Genomic DNA, 12,373 nt, shown 5'->3' with positions numbered 1-12,373 from the left:
AGATCCTCACTGAACTTCTGGAGAGAGTTTGCTGCACTGAAAGTAAAGGGGCTGAATAATTTTGCACGCCCAATTTTTCAGTTTTTGATTTGTTAAAAAAGTTTGAAATATCCAATAAATGTCGTTCCACTTCATGATTGTGTCCCACTTGTTGTTGATTCTTCACAAAAAAATACAGTTTTATATCTTTATGTTTGAAGCCTGAAATGTGGTAAAAGGTCGCAAAGTTCAAGGGGGCCGAATACTTTCGCAAGGCACTGTACTTTTTCACTACTATATGAGTTATGTTATGGGTCTCGTTACCATCCACCTTAGACTGCCGGACCAAAGGGATTCGTAACAGTCCCCATGTGCAGTGGCAAACCGTAGTCTGGCTTTTTTATGGCGGTTTTGGAGCAGTGGCTTCTTCCTTGCTGAGCGGCCTTTCAGGTTATGTCGCTATAGGACTTGTTTAACTGTGGATGTAGATACTTTTGTACCTGTTTCCTCGAGCATCTTCACAAGGTCCTTTGCTGTTCTGGGATTGATTTGCACTTTTCGCACCAAAGTACATTAATCTCTAGGAGACAGAACGTGTCTCCTTCCTGAGCGGTGTGGTCCCATGGTGTTTATACTTGCGTACTATTGTTTGTACAGATGAGCGTGGTACCTTTAGGTGTTTGGAAATTGCTCCCAAGGATGAACCAGACTTGTGGAGGTCTACAATTTTTTTCTGAGGTCTTGGCTGATTTCTTTTGATTTTCCCATGATGTCAAGCAAAGAGGCACTGAGTTCGAAGGTAGGCCTTGAAATACATCCACAGGTACACCTCCAATTGACTCAAATGATGTCAATTAGCCTAACACAAGCTTTAAAGCCATGACATAATTTTCTGGAATTTTCCAAGCTGTTTAAAGGCACAGTCAACATAGTGTATGTAATCTTCTGACCCTCTGGAATTGTGATACAGTGAATTATAAGTGAAATAATCTGTAAATAATTGTTGGAAACATTACTTGTGTCATGCACAAAGTAGATGTCCTAACCGACTTGCCAAAACTGTAGTTTGTTAACAAGACATTTTTGGAGTGGTGGAAAAACAAGATTTAATGACTCCAACCTAAGTGTATGTAAACTTCGAACTTCAACTGTATATAGGCTAGTGTTCCATCAACAGCTGTTGATCAGACAAGGTTGTTGCTTGAAATACATTTCCGGTGGCAGCAGGGGGCTCCCTTACCCACAAACTGCTGTCGTCTGATGCTGAGGATGATGACATCAGTAGTTCAAAGACATACCGGTATCTGCCAAAATAAAGGAAACAGTTGAGTAAATTTAAGGATACAAAGTATACTGAAAGCAGGTGCTTCCACACAGGTGTGGTTTGAGTTAATTAAGCAATTAACATCCCATCATGCTTAGGGTCATGTATAGAAAGGCCCAGTTTCCCATTATTTTGGCTACCATGGATAGAATAAGAGATCTCAGCCACTTTGAAAGAAGGGTCTCAAAGGGACATAGAGTGTGTAAAGGGTTGTGTGACGGTGTGTGTTTGTCAGTCACCAGATCTGAACCCGATTGGGAGATTCTGGTGCGGTGCCTCAGATAGCGTTTTCTACTACCATCAACAAAATACCAAATTATGGAATTTCTTGTGAAAGAATGGCGTCACATATTCTTTCCTATATTAGATCGGACATTTATACATATCCTCTGATAAAAAATTAAAAAACAACTCACCAAAACATGAATATTCAAACAAATCTTATCTTGGAACAGGTTATAAATAATTGTCTTTATTGTAATCTTCTGAACTGCGTTCAGTACACAGAACTTGCATTGTTGAAGTTGATAGAACAATTACATCAACAGAATGATAAACAAACCAAATAAACACAAGATAAGACATTATAGTAAGACAAAAATAAGTTTTGGTGGTGTAAACGGTCTGTTATTCCACTATAAATAATCAATATCCAGCAGCATCATTGCCCATCATACCAGTGCAACACTCCGAAGGATAATCAATGATCATCATTAGCCATGCATGAATACAGTGCAAAATTCTGCACTGACTGGCATTTCCCAAAACGTGTCATATGCGGAGCTTAACACAATGCAAACATAACATGATAGATTTTCTGGCTGAGCCACAGTGGCACGTCACATTCTTCTCGCCCTAAAATCAGTCTGCAAAGAGATAAAATGCCCTTGGATGGGTATTGCACACATAGCATGGATAGGCTACAGCAAAGAATTCTCTATCATTTGCAGAACATATTTTGGGGGGGGGGATATCCAGCTCTTGTACAAAGACGTTGGATGTGCATCTTTTTCCATACAGAAAAACAACTAAGCAGGTCAGAGACATAACATGAGCACTAAAAAATATCTGAGGAGGAGAAATTGTGTGTATGTGACAAATAAAATTTGATTTGATTTGATTGGAATTAGGTAAAACTGACAAAGCAGAGAGACTATTGCTATGTGTAAGAGATTCAAGACAATCTGTTCTGTTGTCTTCCTTTATTAAGAGACTAAGACTAAGCCACAGGAACAGAGACTAAATATACATTATCATTCTAATCCTGTTTTAAGGCTGAATTCACATACAGCTCCCCAACCACACTTGTAGCCTGGTCCCATACTGTATGTGAGGTAGCCAACTCTTCTTTCTTGTCATGCCAAACATAATGTATCATCGCATGGCAATGATTGAAGAGTTGGTTACAGCACATACATTTCTACTCAACTGGCTCTCCCTCTATAATAGAATACTGCACAATGGACTTGAAACTAGGTATAATAACATCCTGGTATTTTTTTTAACAGAAATTACAATATCGGTAAGTACTATTCAGACATCCTCAGACTTCTGTGTCTGCTGTCGAGTTCACATCTTTGTATCCCTGCTTTAGAATGTACACCATCACTGTCAAGGAATCATGGGTATCCAGAGTAAATGTCAAAAAGAAAGAACAAGTCAAACTCTGGTACCAACTTGGGTAAATATTTGGGGAGGGAATAAGATAATACTTTAGTGGGTCACCATTCCTCTATATAATGTTTAAAATTTTATAGTTCATTATTTCCTTCCACAAATCATCATGCAACAATTAGTTGCTGACCCCTTCAAGCAGCACTTTTCACATGGATATATAAAAATAAAATAAAATACAAAAAAGAAGCAATAAACATACATCAAAAAGTGCATTTGTACATTTTCTTTACAGCATAACATACTCACTGTACAATCATTTGATTATATACTGACATTATTATTACAAGTTCTGAATACACAGGACATGGTGGTGTTATAAATCCATTGTGCCAATTATAATGAGGATTACGACGTAGCATAGTTTGAGTCAGAAATCTTTCCATAGCAATATAGTCTATTGGAAAAAAAGATTTGCATTGCCTTGTGACACAGAGAAGCTTGGCTAAACATAGCTGTGTGTATGGTTGTGCATGTGTGTGTGTGTGTGTGTGTGTGTGTGTGTGTGTGTGTATCTATGTCTGTGTATGAGTGTTAGCATATGGTCTATGTGCAAATAATGTGCATTGAAGCGAACAGAGCTCAGACCATTCCAGTGCAGAGGCACCAAAACTGCCCAGCCATTATCTCAAGTACCTAGCAACAATGGTTTTCACAACACACATGTGCCTGTCAGACTGCCAGAATGCAAAACAACAGAATAGAACAGTAATTGAATTTCTCTAGAAGAGAAGGAGTCGACATTCTTTTTAACAAGCAAAAACAAGCAGTTTACACTTTTTGTCTTGGGTCCAAATGGTGACACCATTTGATTTGCAGGAAAGCACACATTGTCTACCACAGAGTTGGCTATTGCAATTACACAAACAAACAAAAAATAAGTCACTCCTTAAGTTCAGCCATCAAGTCCCCCTCATGTCCAGAAAAACACTGTATTATCTTCTGTTGAGGGGGCTGCAGTCCAGTAAAATGTCTGTGAAGATCCACTATGTTTTAGAGTCCAGTTCTGGAATGTTCTCCCAATCAACTACAACACAGCATGGTTACAATAGAAACATAATGTTGAGTGTCAATGTTTGGGAAGTAGACCCACACCCTCTCTCACTCTCCTCATCTGAAATGCATTCTGATTATGGGGCTGTGTCCAGATTCTCAACACTTCTCCAAAGGTGTGCACAGTCTTGCATACTACCCTGTCAGGGAGTTCACATTCTCAAGTCCACTTATGTCCATCCATCTTTGATTTAATTGACCAAATGAAACCTGCCATATTCTGTGGTCCACATCCAGAATAGTCAGGGTGGTGGGCTTACCCAAAAGATCCTGGGAAGACTATGACATCACAGGAAATGGAGACAAATGACGACATATTGTTATGGATCTTCTGGCTGTCTTTCTGCCATCTCTGGTGTATACTCTTTTAGAGAGAACACTGTCCAGTGATTTGAAACCCCTGGAACTCTGTTCCAAGACCAATTCTGTGATCCAGTGGGACTCAGTTCCATTGCAAACAGCCAAAGGAGAGGGAGGGATATTTTCAGAGAAGTTTCTTTAGTCCAGACCTCCCCCAGCCCTGAAGTCCTCTTCTCATGTCTCATGTTCACCACATGTCCATATTTCAACCTTTTTGTCCGGGCACAGTGTTTGTGCAATTGTCCTTTGGGATGTCTTTGGGTTTCAGTAGAAATGTATAAGGACAGGAGAAGTGTAGCCTTGCGGGTGGAAACAAACTGACACAGTCCTGTCCTATCTCGGACCAAGAGGTTTGTATATCCTTAACCTTCGTACATAGGACAGGAGTTGAGCTCTTGGATGCAGTGCAGTGTGGGCTGTTGGGATTGTCCCCCACCAGCTACTGTACATCTCCTCTTCATTCCATAGAGACACATGCTTTATACTGTAGTTACTATATTGGGTATCTGTTTGTTTGTGTATAGTTCTTTTACACAGTATTGTTGGATAATAAAGGTTAAATACTGTAAACAAATTGGATTACTGTAAGGACATTTTAAACTAAAATGACTTATAGTAAGGGAGGGGAAACTATAATTTGTGGTCTTAAGTTATTGTCCTTTTTAAAAAGATAAAAAGATAAAACCTTCCAAAAAAAATGTAATGTAATGTGTCTTATCGCTCTGCTATGACTTTGTATTTGAGCACCAGGTATGTAGCCAGTCTGAGGACCAGGAAGAACACACCCAGAACCAGGAAGTCCACATAGAGCTTAGCATCCTCCACGTCCAGTAGCTGTAGAACCTCCTCGGGCTTCTGGAACTTACACACCACCCCAGGACACTCCAGCTCCGAACGATTCATCCCATAGATGGACAGAATCACCCCCTCAAAGCCATACCTGGTAGGAGAAGTGGAGAAGGAGAAGTTGGATGAGTAATACAAACACTTACACCTTGCACAGAGTAACATAATGAGCAGGTTTACCAGATTGTTGGAGAGCATTCCACATAACCCAAGCTGGAAGACACAGCATAATATCCTCTCAACACATTATGATATTCTCTAATTGGTTAATTGAATGTCCTGCACTTGAGCACGAAGGTAGCAAAGGAAAGGATTCAAATTATTTTATAGCCCCAACATAGCAGACTCACCTGACATAGGACACATAGGAGCTCCATTGCAGGTACTTGGGGATGGTGTCAAAGTTGACAAAGAATCCAGAGAACAGGAGCACTGGGATGGCTGTGACTGGGCCCACGAAGGTCGCCACCTGGAGAGAGGGAAGTTCAGTTATTCACAAAACAACACCACAACTCCTCTGAAGAGTGGGAAAGTGAGTGAGTCAGTGTGCAGGAGCAGACTGCTATATCATTTTGAAATTATAAAACAGGGATATCTGCTGTGCTTGCGCAGGCCAATTGGTTGTGTGTGGTAGTACCGGTCTGTAAACGGCTGACCCACAGTACCTGTAAGGAGGTGGAGGCGGCCCCAATGAGGAGGCCTAGGGACTGGGCTACCAGGGCTGTAGAGGTGGACAAGGCCATGAAGAGCAGGTACCGCACTGCCTCAGGAGGCTGCTCTGTCATCCAGTACACTATACTGCAGTACATGATGGGACAGATCACCTGGGGGGGAGGGAGAGGGGAGACATAAAAACAAAGGCAGGGAGGGGAGAGTGGTAAAGAGAGTGAGGGAGCAAGAGAGATACACATACAGAGATAGATTGAATGTAGTTGTCTCATGCCCTAAGGAAGCGACCATATAGTATTATTTTCTCTTGCTGTTTTGTAAAGAAAAATAAATCAAAGTCAACTTAGCCACACAGCTCACCTGGAAGGGTATGTCTGCCATGGTTTTGGCCAGGAAGTAGGCTTTCAGGCTGTACCAGTAGTTGAGATGTTCCCTCAGAAACACTGACATCTCCAGAGGAACTGTGAAACACATAAACCGCGTATGAGTACAATACATTTATTGTTAACGGTACAACAACTAGTGTGGTCTCAGATCTGTTTGTGCTGTCTTACCAACTCATATGGACACATCATAAAGTAGACCATGGGACCATTAGGCAAGACAGCACAAACAGATCTGAGACCAGATTGCAAGAACATGTTCACAAGGTAACATTGTTCCACCCTCCCCATGTTCTCGCTGTCTCTTACAGGTGAGGACGGTGGGCATCAGGGCAGCGAACATGAGGAAGAGCATGGAGAAGAAGAGGAAGCCAGTGTTGTTGAAGACCTTGCTGGCATCATTGCCAATGTTGAGATAGAGCAGACCGATCAGAATTCCTATACATATGTGGGACATCACTCTGAGGTGGGTTAACACCTGCGAACACACACAGAAAAGCATGCCTCAATTTAGTACGCAACATAATCAAATCAAATTTTATTTGTCACATACACATGGTTAGCAGATGTTAACGCGAGTGTAGCGAAATGCTTGTGCTTCTAGTTCCGACAATGCAGTAATAACCAACGAGTAATCTAACCTAACAATTTCACAACAACTACCTTATACACACAAGGGTAAAGGGATGAACAATATGTACATAAAGATATATGAATGAGTGATGGTACAGAACGGCATAGGCAAGATGCAGTAGATGGTATAGAGTACAGTATATACATATGAGATGAGTAATGTAGGGTATGTAAACATATAAAAGTGGCATTGTTTAAAGTGGCTAGTGATACATGTATTACATAAAGATGTCAAGATGCAGTAGATGGTATAGAGTACAGTATATGAGATGAGTAATGTAGGGTATGTAAACATTATATTAAGTGGCATTGTTTAAAGTGGCTGGTGATACATTTTTTACATCCATTTTTCCATTACTAAAGTGGCTGGAGTTGAGTCAGTATGTTGGCAGCAGCCACTCAATGTTAGTGGTGGCTGTTTAACAGTGATGGCCTTTTCAGTCTCTCGGTCGCTGCTTTGATGCACCTGTACTGACCTCGCCTTCTGGATGATAGCGGGGTGAACAGGCAGTGGCTTGGGTGGTTGTTGTCCTTGATGATCTTTATGGCCTACTTGTACTTGCTGTTCACTCATCCACACAATGTATTGATTCACCCGTTCATTTTATTTTAAAGTTTACTAATTCATTTCAGACACACACAATGCAAGTCAATATTAAGATTATTATTATTATTATGTGAATTGCTTACCGTATCCCTGCATATCGTTAATAGTGTTCTTCTGAACAGAACGCAGAACTGTGACCAGGTACTGGTGGCAAAGCTGTGTTTCTCCATCGTTCCTGTGTACTGTGTATCCTGTGGACAGACATAGAGAGGACAGAACATAGGACACAATTAGATCCCTTACACAGTTGGAGTTGAAAAGACATGCAATGAGTGAATAGGTAAAAACGTATGGGTATTGACTGAGTGAGTGACTCCTGAGTGATCTCATCACGCTGCATGACTGTGTGCTGCAGGTCAGTGTGGGACTGTGATGGTGAGTGATTCATGTCGGTCAGTGTGCCACACTCACGCTGTGACTGTTAGAGTGGCCAGATGAGGCTGGGTCACTCTTGTCGCTGGAGTTCTTCTTGCCCTCTTCTGAGCAGAGTCCTCCCTGCACAGCCTCAAACAGCACCGAGTTCAGGTCCCCATACTCCCCAGAGGCCACCTCAATAACTAGAGACAGGGGACACAGAGGAAAAACAAAGAACAAAGGACAGAGTTAGTGAACTAAGAAGAAGAACCTTGATCCACTAAAAAGGACCTTGAAAAATATTTGCATTGTCACACTCATGCACGCACGCAAGAATGCATGCACGCACGCACACACACACACACAGGATCTTATGCTGACTTACTGAAGTCTGCAGGGTTGTGGTAGGTAGGACAGTGAAGGCCCAGGTTCTTCAGGTAAGGGATGAGGTAAGGGACAGTGCCATGGTATATACACTGGCCCTGACTGAGGATGTAAAGCTAAAGAAGGAAACACAGAGACAATCACAGTATTATTTACATATCCTTGCCTGATGTAATATCAGTCTCTGAATTATACATGGCTAATGCCTTTATGTATTATGCATGCTAATGCTTTGACATAACAACTGAGCTCGAAACATGGTCTAGAGCCTTCAAACTCAACTCTAGACCTTGAAGCCAGCTCCACTGCATTTTTTTCATTGTTCCCCTCTAATCAGAGACTGATTTAGACCTGGGACACCAGGTGTGTGCAATTAATTATCAGGTAGAACAGAAAACCAGCAGGCTACGGACATCATAACCAACAGTATAGACCTCACTTTCATTACGACAGTTAAAATAATGATTAGGCTAATGACAAAGCATATGGCAGTCAGTCCTAGATACTGTACAATACCATACATACTGTTAAATGGCATAAAAGCTTGAATTTAGTTACCTTATCAAACATCTCAAAGAGCTTGGCGCTGGGCTGGTGGATGGTGCAGATGATTGTCCTCCCTCCCTGAGCCAAGGACTTCATGAGAGAGACCACCTGGAAACAGGATGCGCTGTCCAGACCACTGAGAGAGAGAGATGACAAACGTTAGCTTGTGCTTGGTGACTATTCCTTTACGCAGCGCAGCAACAAAGCAGATTCCCACCCAACATCATTGTTAGGCAGTATTTCCTCTGTGTCTGTGTGTACCAGGTGTGTCAGTATACCAGGTGTGTACCTACCTGGTAGGCTCATCAAAGAACATGACAGGGGGATTGTTGACCAGCTCCTGGGCAATGGCCAGTCTCTTGCACTGCCCACCAGACAGAGAGATGGTGCGGGTCTGGGCACACTCCTGCAGTCCCAGGGCCGTCAGGATCTCGTCTACCTGGTGGCCAGACACAGAGAGACACATAAACATACACTACTATAAACATTTGAACGTTACGATTTCCAGGCAATGTCTTTCTAGTTGATATGGTGTTGCCCTGTAAACCTGGGATGTTATATGTACAGTATATACAGTATTGTAGAGCAGCCCGGCCCCCAAAGTGACTCTTCTTATCAACCCATTGTCTCACCTCTGAGAAGCAGGAGTTGCATCCTGTAGGTCTGATATCTGATTGGAGTTTAAGTCATAGTATTGGTCAACAACTCATTCATTGTCTGTCTCTTTTATTTGTTCCAGACCAACTGTGGTGACACACACATTCTCTCTCTCTCTCTCTTTCTATGTCTCTTCCATGAGCTACGGGCCATGGCATTATTTCTCCCTCACTCTCTGATCATGCCTAGAATAATGTTATAATTCCTTTTACAAAGTAATTAAAAACACACACAATATTACCCCACTACAGTAAATGGTGACATGTGTGTGGACACCTGCTCATCAAACTTCTCATTCCAAAATCATGGGCTGATATAAGCCTCCACTCTTCTGGAAAGGCTTTCCACTAGATGTTGGAACATTGCTGCTGGGACTTGCTTCTATTCAGCCACAAGAGCATTCATAAGGTCGGGCATTGTTGTGCGATTAGGCCTGGCTCGCAGTCGGCGTTCCAATTCATCCCAAAGTTGTTCGATGAGGTTGGCGTCTGTGCAGGCCTGTCAAGTTCTTCCACAACGATCCCGAGAAACTATTTCTTTATGGACCTCGCTTTGTGCACAGGGGCATTGTCCTGCTGAAACAGGAAAGGGCCTTCCCCAAACTGTTACCACAAAGTTGGAAGCACAGAATCGTCTAAAATGTAAGTGTATGCTGTAGTGTTAAGATGTCCCTTCCCTGGAACCCAGGGGCCTAGCCCGAACCATGAAAAACATGAAATATATTGGCATAAATAAGAACAAATCTAAGATGTTAATTCTAGAGCTTGTTGAATTTTTACTTGGGAAAACAGCAAACTATGATACCACTGTGAAGTCCCAGAGGACATAAGAGCTCAAAATAGAGCACTTGCAATCAGAACTCCAGGCATGTAATTTCTACTTGACATACAGAGAGATTCATTATAACAGAGCACAATAGGCACCAAAGTGATTTGCCTGTTTCGGATACAGTCCAACCTACGGGTGTGGTGTGTGCATCCATGCTGCTCTCTGGTGTGCGAGGGGACCAAGCTACTTAAATATCTTCCACTGCAGTAACTGGGACAGGCACAGAGGTTAATCCCAAACAGCCCACAAAGTTTTATTGTGATTTCTGTAAAAGGGAAGGGCTTATGGTCAGGTGCTGTTGGAACGTAGGCAGAGGAAATCCTCCTGCACATTTTAGACAGCCTGCCGGCCCTCAGAGTAGTACCAACTAGGGAAAGGGAGATACCTAGTCAGTTGTCCAACAATGTATTCAACTGAAATGTGTCTTCCGCATTTAACCCAACCCCTCTGAATCAGAGAAGTGCGGGGGGCTGCCTTAATCAACATCCATGTCTTCGATTGCCTGGGGAACAGTGGGTTAACTGCTTTGCTCAGGGACAGAACAACATATTTTTACCTTATCAGCTCGGGGACTCGTTCCAGCATCATTTCGGCTACTGGCCCAATGCTGTGTTAGGTTTTGTAACTCTTGTCACAGAAGTAGTAATACGATGCAGAAATGTTGGGATTTGGGGTTTGGTAGACCATCTAGATTCTACTTTCAGCATAGGTTAGATTTGGAGCTTTCTCGTAAAATGTTGGATGCTGATTATTTGACGATGATGTGTTAATAATATCTTCCTTTGCAACTCAATCATTTGTATATCCATTTGAGATGGCTATAAAGGTTACTTTTGTGAATCTGCTTTATTTGATGTATACAGAGTGATAGACAAAATGTAATGGCTACTGTTAAGACCCAAAGAATAGTTTGTTTTAGTTTGTTTTCCTATGCGTTATGTGTGTGTGCGATGAAAAGTCATTGCTTTGTTTCTCACAAAATGGCCTTAGAAATTTCACCATTGGTATGCTAATGTTGGGTGCTATAAACTGAGATGTTAACACATTTAATTTTCAAATGTGACTCTAAATGTGAAACTAGGCACGTGTCACTACTTCACAGGAGCGCCATGAACGTAAATGTTTTTTTGGCAGAAATGCCTTTTGGAACATGTGAACTTTCATGTGCCTTAAAAACAAACTTATATAACATCTGTAAATACGAATAAAATAGTTAAATTACGAGCCTAGTTGGTTTTAGCCATGGCAAAATTCAGCAACCTTCCTGCTAGCCATGATTGGCTGAGATAATGAGTGGGCTGGAAATGCCCCCAGATGAGTCTGCCATGTAGCACGCTTCTGTGTATTATATGAGCTGGTCAGTACGTGTAGGTAATCCTTTGTAACACTGCTTTAAAAAATATATATATCATATAGTAGAACTGCATAAGTGTTGCTCTCCACTTTCTGGAGAACTGAGTTTTGAAGTCAGTGGAATTAGAGCATGATAGCTAAGGAGACAGAGAAAATTCTGCCGTTTGATTGCAAATATGCAGACAGAGTCGAAAAGAGAACACACAGAAGGCTCCAGATTACATCTTCAAACTAAGGGCAACCATGGCATCCGTGACAGAGAGGGAGAAGCGTCCATACATGTAAACAGGTAAGAGAGTCTAGCTAGCTATTTTCAGATAGCATTTTTAGATATTACCCATTTCTAATTTTGTCAGAAATTCATTTTCATTTCAAGCTAATGTGTACTGTTAGCTAGCAAGCGTACGTTAGCTGGCTGGCTAGCTAACTTTACATGTTTGATCTGTGTAGTAATATGATTCATATCGCAGAGACATATCGCAGAGCCATTAGCTAGGTAACATTGAATCTGGTTGGTTAGCTACCTGCAGATCCATGCAGGGTAGTAACGTTATGAGTTGGGATTATGGTTCATTGTTTAGCAAGCAGACTACATGTCTAAAAAAAAGACTTCTCTATGCAAGTAACTATTTCAATAGAATGTTTATGATTTCACTGTGACAAATGTTGATAGACATAGCTGGTAAATTTGCTCTGGCTATCTACTCTGATTTCAGAGTATTC

At 41.6% G+C, this 12,373-nt stretch overlaps 1 protein-coding gene across 1 annotated transcript in view; it reads right to left on the bottom strand.

Moving 5' to 3' along the window:
• Positions 1-1,759: 1,759 nt before the first annotated feature.
• Positions 1,760-12,373, bottom strand: part of abcg4a (ATP-binding cassette, sub-family G (WHITE), member 4a) — a 45,318-nt gene continuing 34,704 nt past the window's right edge. The window contains exons 6-15 of the mRNA XM_035781335.2: positions 9,106-9,251; positions 8,825-8,948; positions 8,268-8,382; positions 7,940-8,085; positions 7,612-7,719; positions 6,598-6,766; positions 6,266-6,366; positions 5,902-6,060; positions 5,587-5,705; positions 1,760-5,330 (exon numbers count right to left, since the gene is read on the bottom strand). Of these exons, the coding sequence (XP_035637228.1) occupies positions 5,105-5,330; positions 5,587-5,705; positions 5,902-6,060; positions 6,266-6,366; positions 6,598-6,766; positions 7,612-7,719; positions 7,940-8,085; positions 8,268-8,382; positions 8,825-8,948; positions 9,106-9,251 (1,413 nt within the window). The 3' untranslated portion in view covers positions 1,760-5,104. The remainder of the gene's footprint in view (positions 5,331-5,586; positions 5,706-5,901; positions 6,061-6,265; positions 6,367-6,597; positions 6,767-7,611; positions 7,720-7,939; positions 8,086-8,267; positions 8,383-8,824; positions 8,949-9,105; positions 9,252-12,373) is intronic.

Source organism: Oncorhynchus keta, chromosome 11 (assembly GCF_023373465.1).
Source record: "Oncorhynchus keta strain PuntledgeMale-10-30-2019 chromosome 11, Oket_V2, whole genome shotgun sequence".
Classification (NCBI taxonomy): Eukaryota; Metazoa; Chordata; class Actinopteri; order Salmoniformes; family Salmonidae; genus Oncorhynchus; species Oncorhynchus keta.
The sequence above is the reverse complement of the archived record's forward strand: the minus strand, read 5'-3'. Positions and strand labels throughout refer to the sequence as shown.